Genomic DNA, 26720 nt, shown 5'->3' with positions numbered 1-26720 from the left:
CATTCAAGTAAGAACAAGTTAGAGAAGCTACAACACAGAATTTGGTAAAAATATTTAATTGTGCCCTAAACATGTAATTTTTGTAAGTACAGTAAGTTCCATGATTTTAATTAATTAGACATGCTTTTTGATAGTAAAAATGTAATTTAACCATTAAAAAGGATTCTAGAAAAAATAGAACAGAATTTTGGGAAAAAATAAAACAGTATTTCATTGGGCGCTATATTTAACACACAATTACAATAGTTTATTGTTTGTATGTAATTTTAATGAGATTTGGGGTGTTTTCTTAACAATAAAGAAAGATTTTATAATACATGCCAAGCTGTAAAACTATAAATAAGTTATTACAAATGCCATTACTCAATGCTGAATTGAAGTCAGATTTGAGTGAAAACTTAATATTCATTTTATAAAAAGTCTTAGATTGGTGATAATGTTACCTCTAATGCACCCGTTGCAAGACTTAACACACCTGTTGCAATTGCATTTAATGATGTATCAGAAAAATTCACCTAAGATTGTAAGAAAATATTTTGTTTTCTAGAAAGACGCTTTAAGTGGATAAATGTATATGATACACCCAGCACAATGCGACGCAAGGCGCAACGCAAGTGTGTTTGCTAGTTTCAGTCCGGCGCCATTCGGATTTTCCCATCCAGCGCAACGCAGTTTTATTAGCAAATGCAGTTGCTCCAATTTGTGCGCCCATGGGCATGCTGGTCTAAAAAATAGGTGTGTTTAGGCTCATTGCTGGCGCATTGCTATTTTAAGGAGCTGAAAATAGACTGCGCAATAGACCACATCAAACCTGGTTTAAAGTCTAAAGTCATTGGCGCAATATTTTTTTGTTATTTAAAGAGTTAGTGTTAGTAGAAAATTCGCCCCTGGGTGGGTCCACAGTGCGCATTGACTTTGCCTATTACACACAGGGATGCGCATTTTTCAAACATGCCAAATATTAAAAACAAAAGGATTACAGTGTAAAGAATATTATTGTGTAGGCTACATAAATATAAAAATGTAATGATGGATAGTCATTTCGTGTATTAGAATTAGGCTACCCATTTGCAATTCTTCCTATTACTACTTATAATGATGAATGAAAATGGCTAATTAATTAAACAATCGGCAATACACACACATATATATATTAACTGACTCATCGTGCAGAGCTTTGGTAGATTCATGCTTGTCCCGAAGATGATCTGCTCGCGCCCTTTAACTTCGCGCACGAGCAGATCGGTTTCTTCACTTGAAGCGTTCAGCTTTTCCGCCAACAAATTCATCCATGTAAATAGCAATCTGCTGTGGCGCGAGCACATCTCACTCTTAAAGGGAATGGGAGATGACACTCTGATTGGTGTATTGAACGTTACGCCCATTACTCATTAAGAGAAAAGGGACAACCCATTCCAAAAATGCGGCCCAGCACACGGACTGTTTTTCCGTCGTTAAAATAGCAAAAGTGGATTTGGACACGCCTTGAGTGCACCTGCGCCATGCGACTTTGCGTTTAAAACGTTAAAATAGGGCCCATTATCTGTTTTGCTCAATTTTGCCAAAACAAATATTACCTATTAAAGCAACAGCAGAGCAGAGTTGCATCTCTAAGCAACACACAATTTCTGAATGAATCTGCATTTTGAACTAATCGGGTGAACCGATGATACAGGGGCCCTTTTAAAAACAATCGCTGTATCACAATGTGCCTACTTATACTATGCTACTACGACTAATGAGTGTTTGTAGTTCTGGTACGAATCCTTCACCAAAATGCAGTGGATTGTGGGCAGTATTAGCCATTAGAGTGTGCATGGATCCACGCTTCAAAAATGGACCTGGAAGAGTAGATCATCCGGGGACTTGTGGCATACTCTTTTCAACATACTATGCTTTGGGACACACATATTTTAATCTCACATACTATTTAGGATGTATAGTATGAACACTGGGGTGCAGGGGCCGGCATTTCCTGAATGAATCAGTCGTTAAAATGAATCGAATGAATGAATGACTCACTCAATGACTTAGGCTACTCATTAAATTAAATATATTAAAAAATATAATGCAGAATGTCCAAAGTGCCTCTTTTTTGGATGGAATTGAATTTAAAAAGATTATAGTGGTTGTCCTGCAATACGTCATATTTCCATTATTTGTGCCCAATCAAAGGGAAAAGGTTGTTGTTCTGATTAGTTCAGTTTGACTTTCAGCTGACTCTTAACTGAGTAATACAGACGAACAAATCAGTCACTGTAATTCACAGCCTAAAAGCTTTAGTCTGTAATTACTACCTTCAGTTTCTCAAGTTCTGTTTACAGTATATGAACACTGAAGGTTGCAGTCCTATTCACATATTTCTTTAAATTTTAAGTGCTCTGAACACAAACGTTTAGAAGCCACAGCTGCAGTGTTACCAGAGCTATTTCAAGCATTTTTGCCTTGATGACATACCTAAAAAGAATAATGACGTGTCTGGAGAGCTTTTTACAAAATATTTTGTAATATTTAATCACTTTTACTGACAATGCCATAAGATGCAAAATAAACATTTGTACACGTTGTAAACTAAATCAAGATTATTGGAATATGTTCTACAAGAAAGTACTACTTAAGTCTTTCTACTTCAAAATGTCACATTTAATTACATGTGCATGGCCATTACTTTGTAACTATTTTTGAAATATACTAGATAAAATGGCTTTAATGTAAATCCTACATTCTTTTTTTGTCACTGTATAAAATGTACATGTAAACACATGCATCACAGCACAGAGGTATTTTTTCGAAATTGTGCGCTAATAAGGCAGCATCATAACCAATAGGGATGTCAAAAGTATTGATTTGGTACAAAATAAAATGCAACAATACCAGTCTTTCTCCATTATCGTTAGAGCATATTCAATTAACTGCCAAAGATCTGTCTGTCTGACATGCATACTGTATCTGCACATGTGAACACCCTAAAGCCATTATTTCCGGTTTTTAAATTTAAGACCTGTTTAACTGAAAACTGTGCAAGGTATTGCTGCATGAAATTTTTTAATATATGATATACATTTATGATAGTTTTAAAATGAAATTGTGATGAAAATTTTGATGAAGTTATTAAGCCAAACACAGATTTGTGGTGGTGGTAAAAAGAGATTACAGTAAGATGGAGTGTGTTGGTTTATTGAGCCAGAGCTCAGCCCAATGTCTGTGGGACAAAGTTGGCTGGCCAAGGCTTTTCTTGGCACTCTTGACTTGATCTCTGGCCCAAAGCTCGTATCAGATTTAAACACAACCAGATGATTACATATGCACTCAACCTGTCAAATTCATGTGTGTATGCCAAGAATCTGAATTTGAACAGTAACTGCACCTCGTCATTTACTCTTTTTATTGTTACTAGCTCTATCTTGTCATTCTGTGATTGCTCTGTCCTGATACCCCCACTTTACTGTTGAAATAGTACATTTAGTGTTTGAGTTTAGGATACAAGAATCACTGTTTTAGGACCATTAAGTTTATATTAAGTATGACCAAAAATGCATATTTTCAAATGTGCCTACAGGGAATCAATGTAATGATTAACATTTATTCAGTGTGCATATCTGACTGCATAACAATTCTGACAGTAAGATTGTAGAACCCCTCATTTAGAGAGCCACTATCACATACCAGCAGTCCAACTTAAGTTATACTGATTATTATTCAAGTGACTCAAGAGCACATACTGCAGGCGTGCTTTGGTTTTCCATTCGCATGGCAGCCAACATGAATAATAAATAACGACCAATGTCTTACCTAATTCAGCAAAATCTAACACTTGAACCTGGCATCATAGGCTATAAACATATAGTCATTGCCACCAAAGCGCCAACTTGTAAGGTTTTTGGAAGTTAGGATAATATCCAGTGGAAAGAATTCTGCAGGAATTGCCTGGTTGATGCATCTGATGATTTTATTTAGACTATGTCAGGTTCACGGAATTGAGATCATTGCAGATAAATTTAAATGTGGAAATAGGTGTTATGGGGAGAAAAACTCATTTAGATTTATTGATGAAATCAATAATGTTACCATAATTAACTTCTACTGATTGACTGACTGACTGACGGATTGATTACACTTGTTGTCAGCGTTTTTCATCTCATCACAAGTTAAGTTTTTGATTTAGTTAGAAACTATGGAAGCTTGTTTGTTTAAAAAAAAAAAAAAAGGAATTGCAACTTTTTATTATAATTCTTGTGAGTTTGTATGACACAATTCTGAGAAAAAAGTTGTAATTGCAAGATATAAACTCAGAATTGTAAAAAAATACATTTGCAATAGTATTTCTCTCTTTTTTTTATTCCATGGGGGGGGGGGTAAATGAATTTTAAGGAAAAAGTCAGAATTCTAAGTTTATATTTTACAGTTCTGACATTTTTTGTTGTTCAAGAGTTAATGAAACAGGAAATCACTGCTATTATTTAAAGTATTTTTTTTTCACGTTGATGGATAAACTGCTTCTTTAGACCTTGAGATTTGTCATCATGGGATGGCGATAGATCAGTCTGTATATGATATCAGAGGTTGTGTTTGATCTTTCACATCCAGAATCTGACACGTTTGTAGTACATCATAATGTACAAATCTTATGTTTTCAAAGGGGAATTCGATGGCTGATGCAAGTATGATAATTTATTATCCCCCCTTTCAGTTAGATTTAGTTTTTGCTTTGAGTCATCACTCTGACTTTGCAAAAAACATGTTTTGAATCATATCCCCATATTAGTTTAAAATAGGAATGGAAAATAGTTTTTCGATATGCTTACAGCCACAGCAAGACACACACCCATTGTGCAAGATATAATGTAGTCCCAGTTGTGGGCATTTATAGAAACTTCCTTTCATGGAATTCATCATGCTTTGATCTTACTCTATTTCTGGACCTTTCTTAATATTTCTTAATATATTGCACTACATGTCCTAAATGCTTTGAATAATTCTGTTCCAGGTTTCTTGTGCTTTATAAGGCACTCATCAACTGTTTGTTTAAAAAGATGTTGTTTTTCTCAAATGTACCATGTTAAATGTGACCCTGGACCACAAAAAAAAAAGAAAAAAAGAAAAAAAGAAAAGAAATCTGAATATTGAGAAAATCACCTTTACAGTTGTCCAAATGCAGTTCTTAGCAATGCATACTACTAATCAAAAATTACGTTTTAACATATTTACAGTAAATTTACAAAATATCTTCATGGAACATGATCTTTAGTTAATATCCTAATGATTTTTTAACATAAAAGAAAAATATATATTTTGGACCCATACAATGCATTTTTGGCTATTGCTACAAATATAACCCAGCAACTTCACCCCAAAATGATTTTTTATTTTTATTTTTAAACAAAGATGTGCTGTTTTATTTCAAATCAAAGCTAAAAAAACTTAGAATTCACGCATTCCTAAAGGAATGGAGGACACAGAGGAGCCATACGCAGCATGGTGATATGGAGTGACACACAGGAAACACAGTTGACAAAGAATTTATTAAAGTCATTATTTTTGTTTTCTTTGATTACAAAAAGTGTTCCCTTCACTTCATATAACCCAGATTGCACATCTGATGGAAGATTTTTATGAAAGACTTTTCATACCTTTTATGGACCTTGACACTGTTATTTAGTCTCAAGCCTCCAGGTTTTCATCCAAAATATCTTAAATTGTGTTCTGAAGATGAACGGAGCTTTTATGAGTTTGGAACGACATGGGGGTAAGTGATTAATGATACAATTTTCATTTTAGGGTGGAGTATCCCTTTAAGACTGGTTTTGTGGTCCAGGGTCACAGAAGGTATATGTTGAGATACCTGTTAATCATTCAGTACAATTTCTGCACCATTTTATTAAAGTACCATTTGAAAGGGTTCAATTATTATTTTCTAAATGTAAAAAGTATAAATTTAAATGTTAAAATGTTTAGGAATACCGTATGTTATCGGTTATAACAATCAGTAAGTGATTATTTTTACACAATACAATTTATATTATTTAATGTTTTACAGCTTATATAAATTCATATTGTTAAAAATTTAACTTAAATGGAACTACTTATTTTTATACACTACTGTTCAAAATATTGGGGTTGGTAAGATATTTAAAGTGTTTTTGAAAGAAGACTCTTATGGTGTGTGCACACCAAAAGTAAGGCGAATATTCTCATTATGTTATGTTTTTAGATTACTCACGGGATGTTTTTCGTGTCACTTGAATAAAAAAATCACATAATGCTCTCTTTCATTTTCTGATACAACTAGACATGTCAATAAGCTCTTTACTGATTGGCTCGTGCAACAACGTGTCATGCGAATTTTACACAAATTTTCCAGCTTTGCAAGTTTGCTGCAGTTGCGATGTTTTTCGCATCACCTGAAAATAATTTTTGTCTATTCTCTCCTTTGAATTGACTTTGTAATCAATCAACTCTACGAATAATTAAACTCACTTTTGGTGTGCGCACCATTATTAAAGGGGGGGTGAAATGCTATTGCTATATGCTATATGCTATCTGTTCCAAAAATACTCCTTCCGGTTTGTCACAAGTTTCGAAAGTTTTTTTCGAGTATGGCTCTGTGTGACGTTAGATGGAGCGGAATTTCCTTATATGGGTCCTAGGGCACTTTTGCCGGAAGAGCGCACGCTCCCGTATAGCAGAGCAGAGAGAGGCTGAGCACAGACTCACTGATCAGAGCGAGAGCGTCGCGAAATGTCACAAAAGGAGTTTTTTTGGTTGCCAGGGCAAGACAACCCTGCACAGATTACCAAAGAAAAAACAGCATTAAGGGACCAGTGGATGGAGTTTATTTTAACAGAGCATCAACGGAGTTGTGCAAGTGTTTGTGTTTGTTCCCTGCATTTTGAAGATGCTTGTTTTACAAACAAGGCCCAGTTTGATGATGGATTTGCGTATCGTTTATTTCTTAAGGATGATGCAATCCCAACGAAAAAGGGTACACGATCGTGTGTTGGAACCGCAGGCGGTTAGTAAAACTGCTTAAAATATCTCTGCCTCCTTGTTAGTGCGTCCCCTCCCATCGGAGACCCGGGTTCGAGCCCCGCTCGGAGCGAGTCTTTGCTGATGCTGCTCTCGTTCAGTTTCAGCCTCGGGATCTGATTCTGGATCATAAATAAACGGCTGAATCTAACTGTTAGCCATGGTTTATTTTGGATGATGATTTTTTCCTCAAGGTAATGTCAGAACTGTTAAATATGTTTTTCAACGGCTCTGGGTAATGTCACAGCTTCCAAACGCTCTCAACGCAAAAGCCTACTTGCTCTCGTGATTCTTTAGCTCCGCCCACAGGTCACGCCTCCAGTCGGTCGTGTTTTTCCGGGAAAAATTGGTACAGACTATCTTTCTCTTATGAATATAATAAAACTAAAGACTTTTTGGCGTTATGAAGGATGCAGTACTACTCTATAGGTACTCAAGATTAACAGGATATTGAGTGAAAACGAGCATTTCACCCCCCCCCTTTAAGTCAGAATAAAATGTTCTGTAAAATATTACATATTAATATTTCAATTATTTTCTGAAATATTATTACAATTTAAAATACCTGTTTTATGTTATAATATATGTTTTAATGTAATTTAATGTAACGTTTTTAATGTAATTTCTGCAGCCATATTTCCAGTCTTCAGTGTCACACCTGTCACACACATTTGACCTCTCGTGTACAGGTCCAAGCTCGCGGGGCGCTGCAGTATCTGGTGTCACTGTTAGCAAGTATGGAGCATAGTGCCCATCACACACTACTGCTGGAGATTCGCTGCCTGACCGATCGCTACACTTCCATCCTGGGTGGCGGAGGAAAAGACATCTACCGCATGAGCAACAGTTTCACCGCCATTGCTCGACTGCTGGGACGCACACTGGAGGCTGACAGCACACTTAACAGGTATTCACAACAGTTATGTCACTTGCTTAGATTTCCTAAATAGTCTTGACATGTTTTAATATTCATTCTTTAAACCACATGGGTGATTTGTTTTATTGAAGTAATTTACATTTTATTATGATAATAAAATAAAAGATTAACTTCTGCTTAAAAGCTCCCCAATCCACAGGCCTTTGTCTGCCTGTCAGCCTAAACTGCCGCAAAATTCATCAGCTGATTCTTCAGCTTTGACAGTTTAATTTCTAAAAGTCCAATGAGATAAAGGTATACAGGTATTTCTTTTTTTATTATTGATTGACTGATTTATTTTACAAATAATAGAAGGGACAGGATAGAACTGTCCGTTTTCTACTTTTATATTATTTCTCTCTTTGTTTTCGCTTATCTTCTTTTCCAAATTTGCTTTCAAAAATCAAGGAAATACAAAGAAATTGTTTTTATGTTTGGAATAAACCATTTTTATTACGTGGCAATGACATTAGTCTTGTATTTTTGTTTATTGACAATAAACTGGATTAAAACTGCAGTTTAAACTATATTAAAATGTAAATTAAACCTAAATTAAGCAATTAATATCAATAGGAGGAAAAATTCATTACAAGTAGCTTTTCAAAATGAGGTAAATACTAGTATATAGAAGGTAAACAGTGTAGTACAAAAAAATACAAAACACCTTAATTATAACACACATGATACTAAAATATTGCAATAAACATGAATTAAAAACAAGATGAGTATCATAAAACCCTAATATAGATAGATGACAACACGAACTGTTAAGAAACCCAATTATTTAAACATAATGTCAGTGTCAGACAGGGAATATTGGAAATGTTAGTTTACAGTTTTACACTGGAAATTATAATCTATCTTTCAGAATTCACTGTTACTATAGTAAGTATAGTAATAAAATATGTGTAACAAGGTAATTGTAAAATAAAGTGTTACCTACTGTAAGTACTATTTCAAATACTGTTAAAATGTAAGCAGTACATACTGTTCAGTATATATTAGGCAGTGTAGTTGTATTCCATTCTGAACTCTGCCTTCATCTTTGTGCATCAGAGAGGTGGAGAATGTGCAGGATTTGTCCAGGCCGTGTGAAGCTGAGTCTGGTTCTGACATGTTCGCTGAGAACAAGCGACTGCAGGTGAAGATCCAGGCTTTTGAGCAGAAGATGGGTGATGAGGTGGAGGAATTTGAGGAAGAGAGTGCTTCTCCTGGTCCTCAGAGACGCCACAGTCTGATTCAGGCAGCGCGAGACGAGCGCAGAGAGATGAGGTTCAACAGGTGGGCCTGACCTGTGGGAATTTAGAAATAAGTTAAAGTTTATAATAGCTGAAATAGATCTTCCGATAGACAAATGGCTATCCACCCAAATAGTCAATCAAATATCTGGACTGATATGCCTTGTTATTTGTTATTCTGATTATAAAGCTTTTTGAACTGTCTGTGACATAAAAGCCTCATCTTTGCACATGGAAAGGAATAGTAGAATGTATGGTGAAGGTTTTCAAATAGAACTCATTTTTCTTTATATACATATGGTATTCATTTTATTTTTGTATGTCTTAAAGTCTTACATTTGATTTAGAGAAATTCAACACTGCAGAAATATGAATACTAAGTACATCTTCTAAGAGAGTATGGCACCTTTTAATAACTCACAGCCTAAAATAAATTGACTGACGTGTGCTTTTCTCTCATGTTTAGGTCAAAGAGTCTGGCTCTTCATGCTATACGCACACGATCCATTAACTCTGACAGCAGTCCAGAGGGAGATGGGGTGGATCTGAGCGCAGAACTCTCTGTCTGTGTGGCCATTCCTGGTTCAGAGACTGGTTCTGCCCTCACGACCCTGCAGGAGAACCACAAACTCGCAGAGACTCAACCTGACACGTCTCCAAACAGTGAGGGGCTAAAGGTGGCGGCTGGAGATCCCCGGGAGGGAGATCGACTCTGGATCCACCTAAGAGACAACATGGAAGAAATCAAGACCTTCTGTGCAGAAATGATCAAGCAAATCCCCATACCTGAGCACTGTGTCATTGAAGGTAACCTGACAAATCTTAGAGCAATCCACACAGTAACACGTAAAAAAAAATTACCTTTCATTTATGAGTAGTACAGATGGAGAACTTTCATCCAGAAATTATTTTGGACGTAGGAATTAATTTGGACATGGATGTGTTTATACAAGACTAAATTTCAGGTCAGCTTCTAGTTCAGTTTTTTGTTGTTGTTTTAGCAACTGGAGGAGACAATTTTCCTGGAATATTTTGAAATATGTTAGAAATGTAATCACACCAGTTGCATATTGGAATACCATTAAACTTGGCAAATAGGATGTTGTTCACTGAGCAACTTATTGCACCATCAGCCCATTTCACTTTTGTCTTGCTTCTTGGCCGTTACTTGGAGTTACATGTTTGTTAAATTCATAAAGTTAAGGTTTTGTTCAAATCCATAAGTATGAACAATAGTTAGAGTGATGCTTGCCTTTTCAAACACCATTTATTATCATCTGTTAGTGTACTGAATGTGACATGCTATAAATCAGCTGAGAGGCAGCTTGGCTCTGGTATCCAGATGCAAAGCTATTTTAACATCTCCTCTGCACTGGCCTGGATCTCTGAGTCTTCACATTATTTAACAGAAACTGTAAGGTAATCGATCAGTTGGTGACCTGCTAAACCAGTGGAATACATGTGAATCTGCTTGTGTGTTTGTCAGTGTGAAGGATTCAGTGCAATCATACTCACCACATCATGGAAGATCAGCTACTGTCATAGTCATGTTTGGTAAAGCTGTCAGAGAGGATTTTGTGAGAGGTTTGTTAATAATGTCATTACAGTATTTGATTTTTTGTCAATAATTGTTAACGTTTATTGGCAGACTTCACAAGCAGACAGAAGTTTTCTGCTCTAGTCCTTTAATATAAAATTTGCGAGTAGGCATCAACTATCATGAGTATCATTGTGATTTACACCTGAGAAGACAAAAGCCCGCATAATGAGCTGCATAATGAGCTGCATAATGAGCTGCATAATGAGCCTTTAAGTCAGCTGTGTGTCAATGAGAGGGAGGTGTTACAAGTGAGAATGTGAGGACAAAATAAATCTATATAATTTTATGTTTGTAGTTTATTTAGAATATGTTTAATTATCCCACAACATAATTTAATATTCACTTGTGAGTTATTACAGTTAGTTTATTAGGAAGAATCAAAGCTGACTTTCAAAGCTAAATTTTTTGCATCAATACTCCAGTCACACAATCCATCAGAAATCCTTTTAACAATCTGATTTTCTACAAAAAAACATTAATTGTGTTTTATTATCATTATTATTATTATTATTATTATTATTAATGTTTTCAGTTTTTTTTATTGTATATTTTTATTGAAACTTCATAATGTTTCACTAGATTATACATTTAGTCAGGAATTATAGTATGGAAAAAGTGTTAACTAGTAAAATGTTTACACGTTATGTGAAAACTAGTAAAAGTATAAAAATAGATAAAAAGAGACGTACTCATGTTTATGATCTCTGCTGAATAAGGGGCCGTTCACATATCGCATCTTTTGCGTGCTCAAGTTCATTATTTCAAATGTAGGCGCGCGGTATGCACGCTCATAATGGAAGCGATGGGCACACGGTTAAAAACATTTCAACTTTTCAGAAAGCCGCAAGCGCACCACGGGTCATGTGACAAGAACTAACCAATCAGCTTCATCCTTTCCCGCAACAATGTTGAAAGCTCAGCCAAGATGAAGGAACAGCTGATCATAGCTGTATATGGATTGGCATTTTGAAATACATTTAGTAGCATAGCTACTGCAAGCAGATTTTTTTATAGCTGCAAATCCATTTATCCTTTGCTAAAATTTCCGCATTTTCATGTAGAGAGCACGTCATAATTGCTTAGCAACGGCAGATGCCTCAGGGGCGCTTCTGCCCGAGTGCTTTGGAAAGAAGGAGAAAGCGGCGCACCTAGCGTTTTCAATGCGTTTTTATGCGCGATATGTGAACGGCCCCTAAAGTGATTCATTCTTTTTTTCTGAGGAAACCCAAATCTCAAATCCTCAATCACATCACATCTTTTTGGGGTGAATTATGTCTTTTTCCTCTCATCACGAAGCAAACAGTAAAATAAAAAAACATGATGAACAGTCTCTCTGTGTTGTCTTCTGTTGTCTGGATGTATTCATGCCGCGTATCAGTGAAACATTATAATCTGAATAACGCGTTCAGCGTGGGGGCGTGGTCGCGTAATGAAGGGAGACGTGAAAAACGGACATCGCGTTGTTTTCATATGGATTACTTTATCACAGAATATTTGTTTTCAGTAGCACTTGTTTAGTTTAAAAGTAGAGGTCAGGCTTTCTATATATCTCTCTCTCATGTCTCTTCATTGAGTATTCACAGAGTTACAGTTGATTTTAATGAGGCGTGTCTAAATGAAGATCAGCACAGACCAAGGCTGCAGACAGCGCACCTTGTTTGTTATCTTTATTTTATAAATGCACAAAGTTTTGTTGTTATTATGTCTGTATACAAAAAAAGTAGACCCTTTACAGATTCGATTGATGTATTGCTCTTATCTGTACGATCAAAATTCAAAGTGTAATTTAACTTATTTTCGGAGTTATCAGGAGAAAATACGTGTATGCGCGTTAATCGACTTCAGAAGGTATGCAAAAAGATGTAAAGAAACATTTTGTATACAGTAGTTTGATCAGCCATGCTAAGAGATATCAACAAACATTCACTGGTTGTCACCTACTGGTATATTGATGTTACCTACAGAAAGAGTCACTGAACAAGTGAGTGAACTAATCTGACTGAATCTTTTTAATAAGCACAGTCAAAAGATTTGGATCACTAAGATGAAACATCAACACCATTAATTCCCACGTTTAATTTGCTTGTCTACATTCTACTTTGACTCGCAGAAGCTTGTCTTTTCCTATTTTCCCAGTTCCTTGAACTCATTTTCTTTTACAAGAATACACTCATTTATCTCCAGCCCATCAGGATTTAGTTATTCTAAGAGGCCCAACTAAAGTTTCTTGTTCGTTTTTTTTTATTAAACAGTTGATGCATAATCCACATGTCACTGAGTCACATAAAAAAAAGAATAGAGAACTAAAGCATAATTATGCTCCAAGTGTAGTTTCATAAACACTTATGGAGAGTCGAGGGACATTCAGGCTTATGCTAAACTGGCAGGGTCACATATACAAACCCAAATACATAAATGCAACATGATACTAACTTCACTCTTCATCTCACTCACTCATATAGTGTCAATAAAGGGCAAAAAGAATAGATGATTAATGATGTTTATAGAGAGGTTGATTATAATTGTTTTGTATAATCATTAGACCGAACACAAAACACAGTTATGAGTACCGGTTTACCGAAATAGGCTTCACATTGGCTGATTGGAATGCCAATATATGAGACTGAGAATCTAAAATACCACAACCAAATAAATATATAACATAAACCTCCCAACCATGATGTGACCAATATGTAAAATGACCAAATGCATCAGATGGGTAGTCATCCATCCATTGCCATTATGTATGAGGCTGATGAAAAAAGTTATGGTTTTACTGACTCAATTGTTTCTTCTGCAGTGGTTTGGAATCTGACCACACTATTGTATTAAAAGATGGAGCAATGTAGCTGCTGGGAGTTTATTTTAGGATATTTTGTGGTTTGGGTAAATAGATTCCATTTCTGGCAAAGGGATTCATAAGCAATTCATGCTCCTGTGTTTATCTGTGTGTTTGTTCTCCAGACTCACACCGTGGCTGTGTAGCTAAGCTGTCATTCTCCTGTCCACTGAAAGGACACTACTGCCTGTACGGGAAGTCCTGTTTCTCACTATGTAGTCCTCAGCCGCACCTCTGGATCCAAATCATGCTACTGGCACTGCAGGTAACAGGTTTTTGTGGCACAAGTTGTGTGCGTGTTTGTACTTGTTTAGCTATTTAGTTATTTCAAGGACTGACCACTTGTTCTATTTTCTGTAATGTTTTTCTTTATTCCTCATTTTATTACTTTGAGTAGTTAATCTTATCTAGCCATGAGCAGCAGTCATTACCACTAATTATGAGTAGCGTGTATTCTGGCAAGCTAGCATTGTATCACGTCTGTGTGCAGAGTAAAGTGAGCGAGGTGTTGTGCTGTCAAGATGAGTGTGTTAAGCAGCTAAGGAAACTTTGGGAGAAAACACAGCTGACTGGAGCTCACAGCTTTGAAGTGGCCATGACTCAGACAACTGTTCTTCACAAGAAGGTAAAGTCCTCAACAGTTTCTCTTGTGCTCTTCCTCTATTGAGCTCTCTCTGTCCATCTGTCACCAAGCACTTCTATTCACTTGAGCAATGACACTGGATTTGGATTCACACACAAGGCCATCTGATTTTGAACCAAACTTGACTAAAGTCATACCATTTCATAATGCTTTATCACGTGTAATAGCAGAGATGTTGATACTTTTTCCCATGCATTTTTGTTAATGGCCATTAGCCTTAGTTTTCTTAATGAAAGCTGAACACAGGTGCTTACGAGAGACTCATTTGAAACACCAGGTGGAAATAGTATGTGCGGGTGACCACTAGAGTGACCATCTTAATAACTCTGTATTGTGATTAATAATGTTTCTCTGTTCATTTTTCACATCAAAAGTGCATATTGTCACATTTGGATTTTGCCAATTGCAGTATAACCAAGCATCAGCATATTAGCACTGAAGACTGGAGTAATGGCTGCTGAAAATTTAGCTTTGCCACCATAGGGATACATTTATTTTGTAATTTTTATATTATAAAATAAATGAAAACGTTTAAATTGTTATAATATTTCACAATATTACTGTTTTAGTATATATTTGATAGAATGAATTAAACTTTAGGGGGCATTAAGACTAGGGCTGTAGCTATCGAATATTTTAGTAATCGAGTATTCTACCGAAAATTCCATCGATTAATCAAGTAATCGAATAAAATGTGCTTTTGCTTAATTAAAGTGTGATATTAAATATGCAAGAGAAAATTAGACTATTGGTTCTCTTAAAATGAACAACTAAGTTTTCTTTTTTTAAATGCATACAATGCAATGTATACATCAAAAATAAACATTTAATTATTACTCATTGTTTCTCTGTCTGTACTTGTACTGTGAACAATGACAGTAAAGTTGACAGATTAATTAAGTGCATTTAAGTGCTATTCATTTGGGGTTTGAAATAAAGCATTTTCCGAGATGCAAAAACAAATGAAATTAATTATTTTCAAATTACTTTTTTTAAAGTATCAAAACTAAGGCATACATTAAAATAAATAATAATACAAAACACTGCCTTTTAGTCATGCAACTTAACTTTCAGAACTAAAAGTTAACTTAAGCCTTTATTATCTTGGAATGCTTTGTAGCATTTAGGAGGCAAAAACACATGGACAGGAACTTGGAACAAGAGAATCATGTTTAAAATGCTCTCTGAAAACTCAGCTGCTTGATCAGTGGAACATGAAGTAGCTGTCCGCACATTTCTGTCCATAAGAAGCTGTCATGATTTACTGAAAGAGAGGTGAGAAAATTATTATTGATATTTGTTACTAAGCTAAAATATCATCATCAAACAGTTCATGGCTGTGCATTTATAAATTATATCCATGGCAATCAAACTAAAATGAACAACGACATGATTAGGGACATGATTATAACGTATTCAATATTGAGTATTCAAACGAAAGTATCAAATGAGTATTCAGAGGCATGGTACAAAGAAAGTATAAAAAAAGTTGTGAATAATAGAATAATTTGTATTATGGCTGCACAATATTGAAGAAAAATGTGATATGCGATAACCTGCAAGATGCAATGTTCGATATACAATCATGGGGTAATGCTTTGAGTGTAAATGTAAGTGTATAACGTTATTTAAAAACTGAAAATGATATAACCAACATACATGTTTTTCACATTATAAAGAAAGTATCTAGTATATTTAATCGTAAAATCCATTCAGAACTTTTTTTGGCAGTAAATTAACTCCTTTGGTAGCCGTGGTATAAACTAAGCTGTTAAATAATCTGGTGGTGTAATGGCCCCTCCGTATCCGCTTGCGGTATATTTTCACATAATTGTATTGCCCGTCATGGTTTGTCCCTTACATAGTTAACATGCTTTATTTAACAGCCTTCATCTCCAATAGCAATCACATTGAGTTAATGCTAAATTGAATTGACCTTGTCCCGGGTGACGGTCCTCCTGAGTAGAGTGGATGTTTTCTGTTGAGATTCTGCAGCATGGACGATGTGCTGTTGTGGTATGCCAGCACTGTCTGGCAATGGACACACGTCACGACGTTCTCTTTACGTTTCAATATGAAATGATCCCAAACCTTGGACATTTTGAGTCGTTTTCTCCTAAATGTTTCTTCTCTTTGCTCATCGCCATTGTTATCGCTCCCTTACATTTTGCAGCCCGCGCCCTCAAATCAAAACACTGCTGACTCCTTGCGTCTCCTTCCGCTTTGTGGGTGACGTAAACGCGTTGTGTCACATTAAAAAAATAATTGCGAAAGAACCTGACGTGAGCTTAAAAATAAATTAAAAGAGGCTTCGAGGCAGAGGAATTTGCCTCGATCATTTTTTGTAATCGACTTAGTAGTGTATATAGACAGTGTAATAAATTATTTATATTGCTTTCTCTTGATAATCCCCAGCTCTAAAATAGATTAAATAAACAGGAAATCTGTCATCCTCCCCCTTCCTCAATGCAGTACATTATGAGGAAGAAGTGGCCCGGAAGGATAGGAAAAGTATGTTTGATCCTGATCAATATGACTTTGAGGAGAAGGTATGGGTTTCCACAGTGGAGAACTATTTATGCATATGTTAACAGCAGCCTTGCTGTCCAAGTCAATGTTCTCTGTGAAGATCAATAAAGAGAGCACTAAAATACAGTATACTTTTAAAATTAAAGGTTTTAATTGACATTTGCGGTTCCATGATTAACCTTTAACATTCATGGAACCTTTACATTGCACAAATGGTACATTGGATTACTAGAATGTTCTTTACATAAAAAAACTGTTATTTTAAGAACCCAAAAATGGTTCTTCTATGGCATTTTTAACAGTGTAGATTTTTAACATCGCAGAGCCCACCTTATAGCCATGTTGTGCAAAATGTTACAGTTCAGAGGTCATGATTGCTGCTGATACAGGAATGTTTACCTTAGGTCATTTCCTCTTTATGGTGCCATGTAAATCCAAGTGCTCGGATGATCTTATCAAACATCGTAAATGTCAACTTTGGAATAATTACATAGTACAGCTGGTGTCTTTTGTGTCTTTATGCTGTCTTCCTTTTCTTCCCTTTTTATAAATCTGGGGTCATTTATCGTCCATTAAAGAACTTTGTGTGCACATAGCACATATGGAATCTGTTTGTTTTGGGCACATGTGCACATTCAAAAGTACGAGGCATGACACTAGCAAACCTATCTTGAATGCACTCATAAACAACTCTCAAATGATGCCCTAACCCCTGACATTTCCTTTGATTTATTCTCTGGCCTAAACTTAAAGAGACAGCCTTAGCCAGCATTGCAAAGTTCATATAATAAAAAACTGGATTTTTTTCTTGCTGTTTTGAAATGATTTTTTACTGTATAGAGACACTGTAGACATATCTGACCCTATATAGTGAGACAAATGTCCATGTTTTGGGGGATTACAAAAAGTCTCATTTTCCTGGCCAGTAACGGTGGACATTTTCAGCTGTTTTTTGTGATTTTACGGTTTGTGTCTATACAGAGTTTGACTTTATGTGAAAAAATAATTACCCTGACAAATATTCACAAGAATGAAATGTGAATCTTCCCCCTCGTTTATACATTAAGTTCAAGACAAAAGAAGATTTAAAGAAAATCTGAATCTGGCTATAATGTAACTGTCAGTTTTAATGCATCTCAATGTGTAATGACAGTATTACATTATACTAATTTGTGAAAGAAATCTGTAAAATTTACTGTAAGAAACAGCAGTTGGTATTACCATAAAAATATAGTAGCAACATAAATGTACATATAAAATAATATTTGATTTAACTAATTTAATGTTAATAAAACAAAGAAACATAATCAAAAACCTTTAAATGTGAAGTGTTATATAAGAAATCTGGGAATGTCAATTTATTTTAATTTTTTTTCAGTGTTAATTATAAGATGGCTCGTTCTTTTAGTGTAAAATTACACAAACTGTTCACTTAGCTCTATGTATCATTAGGAGGATCTTACTGTTAATCAAATTAGCAAGTTTTTTTCTTTAGCATTTTTGCAGTATTTTGCGATCACAATCTTTCTGTCACACCCCAGAACTGTTTTTGTTGTGTTTTCATCAATCATGTGTTCATTGACCCAATTTCCGTCTCTCTTTGATTAGTTCATCTGTGTCTTGTTAATCATCCTCACCTGTCTCTCCTTCATTATCTACCCTATTTAAGTTGTAGTCAGTTCACTGTTTTGTTGTCCAGTCTATTACTTCCCTATGTGTGTCTCCTGCCTGCCTGTCTGTTGTGGATTTACCCTCTTGTGGATTTATTAAAAGACTGTTTGCATTGATCTTCATCATCTTTGTGCGCCCATTCCACTGTAGCTTGACAGAAGACCAGACCTAGAAGTGAAAGTGCACTGCTTGTGTTCCCCCGTTTTGTTTTTTTGTTTGGCCAGTGTTTCGTTTGTTTCGTTATGTTTGACCCTGAGCTCAGCCAGCCATCACTCCACTTTGGAACAGTTTGAGCCCACTGCTGACTCATCAGCTGTGCTGTGAGATCACCTTGGGGCTGCCGGTCTCCATTGGCATCATGGATGGACAATACATTGTCTCCATATCCGCCCTCTGAGTCCTATACTCCGCCTCAGCCCGTCGACCAAGCGCCTCCACCTTAGCTCCTAGTTCCTCCTCTCCGCCGTGCCCCATCAGTCCACCAGCTCCGCCAAGCTCCCTCATCCCTCCGGCTCCAGCTCCGCCTTGGTCAGCCATCGACCACCGGCTGCCTCTGGACTCCCCTCCTATGGCTGCGCTCGTCTCTGTGGCTCTGTCAGGCTCCTCCTTCCCTTCTGCTCCACCTTGGTCCTCTGACTTCAAGGAGGGGGGTGAATTGTCACACCCCTGGACTATTTTTGTTGTGTTTTCATCCCTCATGTGTTCATTGACCCAGTTTCTGTGTCTCAACACCCGTGTCTTGTTAATCATCCTCACGTGTGTCTGTCCCTCATTAGCTACCCTATTTAAGGTGCAGTCAGTTCACTGGTTGGTTGTCCGGTCTGATACATCCCTACGTGTGTCTCCTGCCTGTGTGTCATGGATTTACCCTCTTGTGGATTTATTAAAAGACTGTTTGCATTGATCTTCATCTTCGTCGTGTGTTCCTTACACTGTAGCATGACACATTCTTTTTACAAGTGTGCTACATTTTATTCCAGTGTTTGCACAAGGTTTGAATTTATTTATATTTTTTTTACAAAACTGCAAGAGAAAAAATGTAAAAAAAAAAAAAAAAGCTTCTAAATCAGCTACTGTAGTTTAGGTATTTTCTATTGACTGTTCAAATGCTGGGTTTTGTGCGTTGTGTGTGTGTGTAAGAGAGAGAGTCACATCACAGTGGAGTCAGCTGTCTTAACCATGGCTTATGTACTGCAAACACATAGGAGCTTCATCACTGTGTCTGTCACTCGACTCTGTTGGTAAAACTAAGGACATTAACTGTCTTTACTTTTATTTTGAAAGATGAAGCTCGATTATTGTAAGGGGTGTTACATTTCCTATGAGTGTTTGCGGTGTTTGGCCAATCACATTGCACTGGGTCAACTGGCCAATCATAGCAGATTGTGCTTGTTAGAAGGAGGGATTTTGTAGAAAATGACGCATTTGAGTGAGACGGGGCATAGAGAACCTACAATAACACTATTTTAAAAAAAATTGTTTACATGTTGTTACACCAAATACACAAAATAATGATCTTTAAAAAAGCATCATATGACCCCTTTAAACTCGCCAGCAGTATGCCTTTGTAACTATTTGATTTTTTCTCTATTCAGAAAAAAAAAATGAAGTAGACAAAAATAAAATTGCAGGAGGTCTTTGAGGAATTTTTACCCCACAACATCTTGAAGGCATTATAAGTGTGTCACTTTGCTAATGATAGATCACACTGAAATAATAATAAATAATGGAAACTGCTTGGAGAATATAGAAATGCCCCTTTGCCTCACATCACTGTATTTTACTGATTGGTGGATGGGATCCTATTACCATCCCTGTGTGAGTGTAAACGTGCATGTGTTGTATGTGTGTGTGTTAGGCAGACTAAGGCTCTATAAAAGGACACTGGGAAGAGTGTTGCAATAGTATCCATTACAAACAGAAGGACCTCTGTTACTTTTCCGGTCTCCACAGGATAATGATGACATGTTAGCTAGTATGTAGTAGGCCCCATGGTTTTGGCTGTTCTCCCCTGATGCGTTTGCACATGTGGGGCTTAGTTTTTTCAGTACACATGGGTTTTGAGAGTCAAGGTTGCCGTTGACGTGTTTCTTTTGACATACTAGAATAGCAATGCTGGCCCGGATTTCCCAACATTTTGGATCAGAAAAAGAAAGTGAAAATTAACTTCCAGGCATTTTAAATGCTATCTGGGACCTTGCTATTAATTTTCTAACCACCCTCAATGTGTTATATGTCTCTGTGATTCACTGGACTGACTCATCATTTCCTGTGTGTCACTGAAGTCATCTTGAGTCATCAGTTTACTGACTTGAGTTTGTTTTTGATTTTATTGCACTTCTCAATAGTTTTTTGTATTAGTCATAAATGAATGATGCATTTATATAGTGCTTTATTATGTATTGCTGTATAAATAAATGCTGTATTTTCTTTTGGCAATTTGATATGCAGTTTCATATGCTACACTTTGCCCACCCAGTTTTATGTATGCCCACCCCCTTAAACATTTCTGGCCTCGTCCCTGATCTGAATAACAAAAAAGCTTAAAAAAAGTTAAACAATACATTTCAGTTTGAACAGGTTTATGTAAAATTAACACGTTAACTATTGTAGGTAAATTACATAAATGATCTTAGCAGGACTTTTTTTCAAAAACTATGAAACTGAATATATATATATATATATATATATATATATATATATATATATATATATATTTTTTTTTTAATTATCTACATGAGGGTGTTTGCGTGCAGGTGACTGCATATAATGAGCTAAGATATGGGAAAGACTACCTTGCTTTAGTTTTATGCAGATTACATGATCATAGAATATCTGTATTCGATTTTAATTTGTTCAATTTAAAAGTAGACACTTCAAACTTTCATATACGGGAAAGACTGTACCTCGCTTCAGTTTCATACGGATTTCATAATCAGAATATTAGTTTTCAATTTGAATTTGTTCATTTAAAAGTAGACACAAGCTTCCTATAGACATATTTCTCATGTCTCTGTGTCAAATATTCGCTGAGTTTGTGACGTGTTGAAAGTTGCTCATGGAGGCTTAGACGGCAGAAAGTGCACCCTGTTTGTTTTGTTTATTTTGCAAAAGCACAATGTTTTGTTGTTATGTCAGTGTACAAAAATAAAAGTAGGCCCTTTTTAGATTTGGTTGATTTTAGTCGTATCTGTATCGGAGTATTTAATGTTTCTTTGCGAATCAGAAAAAGCTGAAAGTTAACACGCTGGTGTGCATAGGGTTAAAGACCCTACATTAAATTTTATCTTTAGATGGTAAATTTAGATTTCAAAATCAATACTGATTTTAGAACTGCTGAAATTATTAACTGTATGTAACGCAAATTTTAAGTATATTAAGTAACTGTAATTAAATTTGCAGTTAATCCCTTACTTTACTTTCTCAGTGGATACGTAATTTAATTACACCCAACACTGTTGCTGTACACCCAGAGTGCTTTACAGTCATATGGGGGGTCTCTCCTTAATTACCACCAGTGTGCAGAAAACAATATATGCTAAACAGTGGATCAAACCGCGCATCGTGTCTGTGGTAAGTTCTGGGTTATTCCTCTGTGTCTTATTCCAAAAACAAGAAGTATCCTAGATGAACCTGATCAATATTCCCGCTTAGTTTACAGAGGTGATGTAGGCATTTACATGTTCGAGCATCTCACATGAATGTTTATCATTTGAATAATGCAGCTACAGCTGTAATTTGGGCTTAAAAGTTAGGCCCGACAGGACCCGAGCCTGACAAGTACATTTTGATTGACAGCTTTTTAAAAGTCCGAATCAGTTTATAGCCCGACATTATTCAAATGTGCGCATGCACGCAGACAGCTCTTTTGCCTTTTGTCAAGAATAAGTCATTGATACATATTTCAACATTTTATTCATGACTAACGTAGACTATAGGCCACTTGGAAGTTGGAATAAAGAAATAAAATAAGTCCTCTGTAACATCGTAACATCTCAGCACTCTAAATAGGCCTAGGCATAGGCTCGTTTAGTCTATAAATAGGCCAACGCACCACTAAAAACGAGTCTTTCTTAACAAATTAAATTAAGATAAAATCTAAATAACGGCAATAACGAAACTAAGATAAAGGCTCTGTTGGATTTGCTTTGCCACTAGCAGCTGGAATTTAATAAAAAAATAATGCCAACATTAGCCTATATACTCTGTCTACATTATGCATTTAAGACTCAATTAATATTTAGTTATAATTTGAAAAACCTTTACTCACCAAGATTAGGCTTGGCCTACATGTTATTGAATCCACTGTAGATGGCTTCAGTGCGTTCCTGCGATCACTGATGGTGTGTCCAGCAATATAAACCACTAGATCATTATTCTCATTATTCTCATGGTCAAAATTTTTCCACACCTCAGACTTTGCCTCAGTTGCTGGTGCAACCAAAACGTAATCGCCAGAGGCAAGCTTCGTTTTATTTCTCACAGTTCCAAATCAGATACAGATAAAGTAGCACAGTAAAGATTACATTTATTCGAATGCATTACTGAGAGCGATTTTGTGTGTGAATTATTTCTACGTGACAGTGTCTCTCTAGTAGTAGTGACACTGTGGGATTTAGTTATTAACAAATATATGCTTGAACCTTTTAGTTTCTAAGCTATTTTATTGAGAAATCACAGAACAGAGTTGACATTACATTTCTGGGCTAAATGATTCTGTGCACACGCGATCTGCACATGACGTACGAGCTACTGTCTATAGCCTATGTGTGTGTTACAGTGCAGCAGTGCATTAGATTAGAACAGCAATTAACTTACCTGTACAATAAGCTATTTAGAATGTGCGTTCTCCCATTCAATTTCAAGCATCCAGTAATATAATCACACATGACAAAATGACTGATTAACTAAACTGGGACAGGAACATGACCAAATGAGGAAAAAGAAGGACAGAAACGGGGGCAAAACAGTCCAGAATCCTGACACACTGCAGTTTCCAGTTAAAATGAACACTAGAGGCAGAAATTGTTTTATTTCTTTTCACGCAAATTATGATTTACAGGTACAGAGTTTTGATTTATAAAGGCTCATTTACACAATTGCTTGCAGAATATTATGTAATAACTTCAAAATAATTTTCACATCCTGCACAATTTGAAAACTGATACTTGTGAAGTGACCGGAAGCATCTAAGCTACAATGACCCGGCCCTGCAGATTTGCCTTATACAACATTAGGAAGATTAGAGCCTTCATGTCAGAGTAAGCCACCCAACTTCTTGTCCAAGCACTTGTTCTCTCCAGACTGGACTATTGTAATGCTCGCCTGGCAGGCCTTCTTGCATGTACTATCAAACGTGCAAACCTCTCCTCATCAGGTTACACTGGCCACCAGTAGCCACTCACATCAAATTCAAGGTACTGATGCTTGCCTATAAGACAACCACTAGCACGACACCAATATACCTACACTCACTATTTCAAACTTAAAGTGAAAGATGCCTTGTGGTGCCATCCCAAAGAGGTTCAAAATCACTCTCACGTTCCTTTTCCTGGACTGTGCCGAGCTGGTGGAATGACCTCCCAATCTCAATTCGAACAGCTGAGTCTTTACTCATTTAAAAAAAAAAAACATCTAAAAGACTTATCTTTTTCTCCAGCACTTAACCAACTAATACTAGCACTTACCTTTTCTTTTCTTGTCTACCCTATTCTTGAAAAAAAAAACCTGGCTACGGGTTCCGTGCTTGGATAACTGAGACTTGTCATGGCACTTGTATACTGTTGTTGTTCTCTTGTTGGTCTGATTGCTTCTATTTTTCTAATTTGTAAGTCGCTTTGGATAAAAGCATCTGCTAAATGATTAAATGTAAATGTAAGCTATGGTAGATGCCAAAGACTTTACTCCTCAAACTAACAAATAAACGGTATAACACAACAAATGTGTTATGTCCTTATTTAATTAAAACCAAACTGGTAAATGGAGCATGTTGTGATGTTCGTTGATATGTGCACCTATCACCGAACATACCCTACAGCGTCTTTATTCCCTAGTTAATGCCATCTTACCAAAACAACATGATGGATGCTAAAGATCATTAAACTTTTTGAAATATAAACTGTGTTATTGTCAGAGGGTGGAAACCATGTACTGACTGCATAACACACAGACCAGGTGACGATATAAATACTGCATCTTTGAACTTTGAAACTGCCGTGAAATGTGCAGTAAGGTACTAATAAAACAGTAATGCACCAAAAAGATGAGAGGGTGCACAGGCAGGAGGCCCAGTAGATGGACGCACCAGGGTGGCTCCGGAAGATCAGGGACCCCAGATTATGGCCAGGGCTAGAGCACAATCTGGATTGGCCTACATGGCCATGAGAGTGAAATCGGTAGCTCTTTGATGGCCAGGCACACAAGACTTAGACCTCCAAAATCACCGGACTCTGGATAACTGGACATGGGACCTCCATAACCACCAGACTTAAGCAAAGAGAGCCCTCCTCTTCTTTCTCTTGTGAAGGTTAGGGGGTGGTGCAGAGTTGGTTTCCTCTGGGAAAACTGAAGTTCACTCAACCACCTCTGGGGGTGGTCTGGGGTCCTCAGGTGAAGCAGACATGAAGCATTAATGTTGGGACTGAACCAGTACAGACAGGAGTGTCAAGATCTGCACACAATGCACGAGAGAGTGCACAGCATCAGCAAACTTGAGACTGCAAACAAAGACAAGACTATATATGAATTCTTAGTCAATAAGCCAAGAATAAGTGCAATCAAAGTGATTGAAACCTGCAACCTAATTTTGTGTTAAACCACCAGTTCAAGGCCACTACCTCATAGTGAATGATTTGGGCAAATACTTTTCAGCTCAGATTTTTGGAGCCCTTCTTTTAATAAGGAACATAAACCACAGCACAAATATCCCTTACTAAACTCCACATGTGAGAACATGTACACATACACACATGGCCCTCATTTGGATCTATGTACTTGACTCATCTGTAAAAAATACACCAGATTTAATGAAAGGTTTTCATGGCACAAATAATCAAATGCACATTAAATTTCTTGCTCGAATCTTACACTGATTTTGTTGGCGTGTAATAAATAATGGCAGGACAGTGGTAAGATGACTTGACTGTTGTTGCCAGATAGGTTGTCTGTGGGGGATCAATAATGATTTTCATCAATCTACAGGCAAGCAAAAAGAGAAATTTAAACATAAGATATGTGATGGATGGTCTTTCATCTCCCTTTGCTTTAAAGTGTAACTAAACCCCTGGTCAGAGCCTGACTCCACCCACTGACAATATTTGAAAAATGCTGAAAAGTGGGCAGATCACAGCGGTGATAGAGGGGACAAACCGAGGGCGGGGCTGAGCGAGTGCGGCGGATTGATTGACAGCTGCTGTCAGAGACGCTAAAATGGAGAGTGACTAATGACGCTAGCTTTGCAACAGAGCGATCATTTGAAGTAGAGGACTTTTCTCACCTACCTTCATCTGTGGAATGGAGGATGTCGAGGTGTCTTCATATCAATTCGAGCAACTGGCTCAAATTGCGGTCTTAACTCCCACATCGCATCGCTTTTCAGCGCGAGCTGTGTAGGGCTGGGTATTGTTCAAAATCTTTCGATCCGGTGCCAATTTCGATACCTCAGTTTCGATGCCGGTTCTTAACGATACTTTTTTCGATACCATATGTTTTGAAATCCATTTCAACATCAGCACAAATACATTAAACACAAAACTTTTATTTTTCACCTTAATTAAAACAAATTCTGGTAACACTTCACACTCAGGATAACATTATTAATACAACTGGTTGTGCTTTTTGGATAGGGGTGTGCTATTCAGCGGTGGACTGGGACCAAAAAGTTGCCCAGGCTTTCTGGCCCACAGCAGCCCACCACATCATAACGCAAACGCCCCTGTTTTTATGTCATTTATTAATTTTATATTTAAGTAAACAGTTTGGGGATTTTAACCAATAGGGCAACTGATCCTCCGTTGAAAAAAACAACAACAGCTGTTCATTTAATAATTCATTCAATAATAGCTCATCTTTGACTCGGTAATACAAGTTCATGATCAGATTAGTGAACCCATGATTCTTTTGAGTCAATGTTTTAAAATAATCATTTATTTTGTTTTTAACGAAACCAGTGTGGAAACCAGTGTTTCACAAATAGATGTGAGGTGCAGGGCTCGCAAAATCGTTAGCCCCACCTCCTGGGGCTATTGTGTTTTCCAGTC

The 26720-nt window shown here is 36.6% G+C and overlaps 1 protein-coding gene across 1 annotated transcript in view; it reads left to right on the top strand.

Annotated features, from left to right (window-relative positions):
* Positions 1–26720, top strand: part of LOC127977487 (ventricular zone-expressed PH domain-containing protein) — a 136643-nt gene that overhangs the window by 68027 nt on the left and 41896 nt on the right. The window contains exons 7-11 of the mRNA XM_052582373.1: positions 7716–7933; positions 8999–9223; positions 9647–9987; positions 13745–13884; positions 14110–14244. Coding sequence (XP_052438333.1) covers positions 7716–7933; positions 8999–9223; positions 9647–9987; positions 13745–13884; positions 14110–14244 — 1059 coding nt within the window. The remainder of the gene's footprint in view (positions 1–7715; positions 7934–8998; positions 9224–9646; positions 9988–13744; positions 13885–14109; positions 14245–26720) is intronic.

The sequence above is a fragment of the Carassius gibelio genome, chromosome B18, assembly GCF_023724105.1.
Source record: "Carassius gibelio isolate Cgi1373 ecotype wild population from Czech Republic chromosome B18, carGib1.2-hapl.c, whole genome shotgun sequence".
Classification (NCBI taxonomy): Eukaryota; Metazoa; Chordata; class Actinopteri; order Cypriniformes; family Cyprinidae; genus Carassius; species Carassius gibelio.
This window is presented reverse-complemented; position numbering and strand designations above follow the sequence as displayed.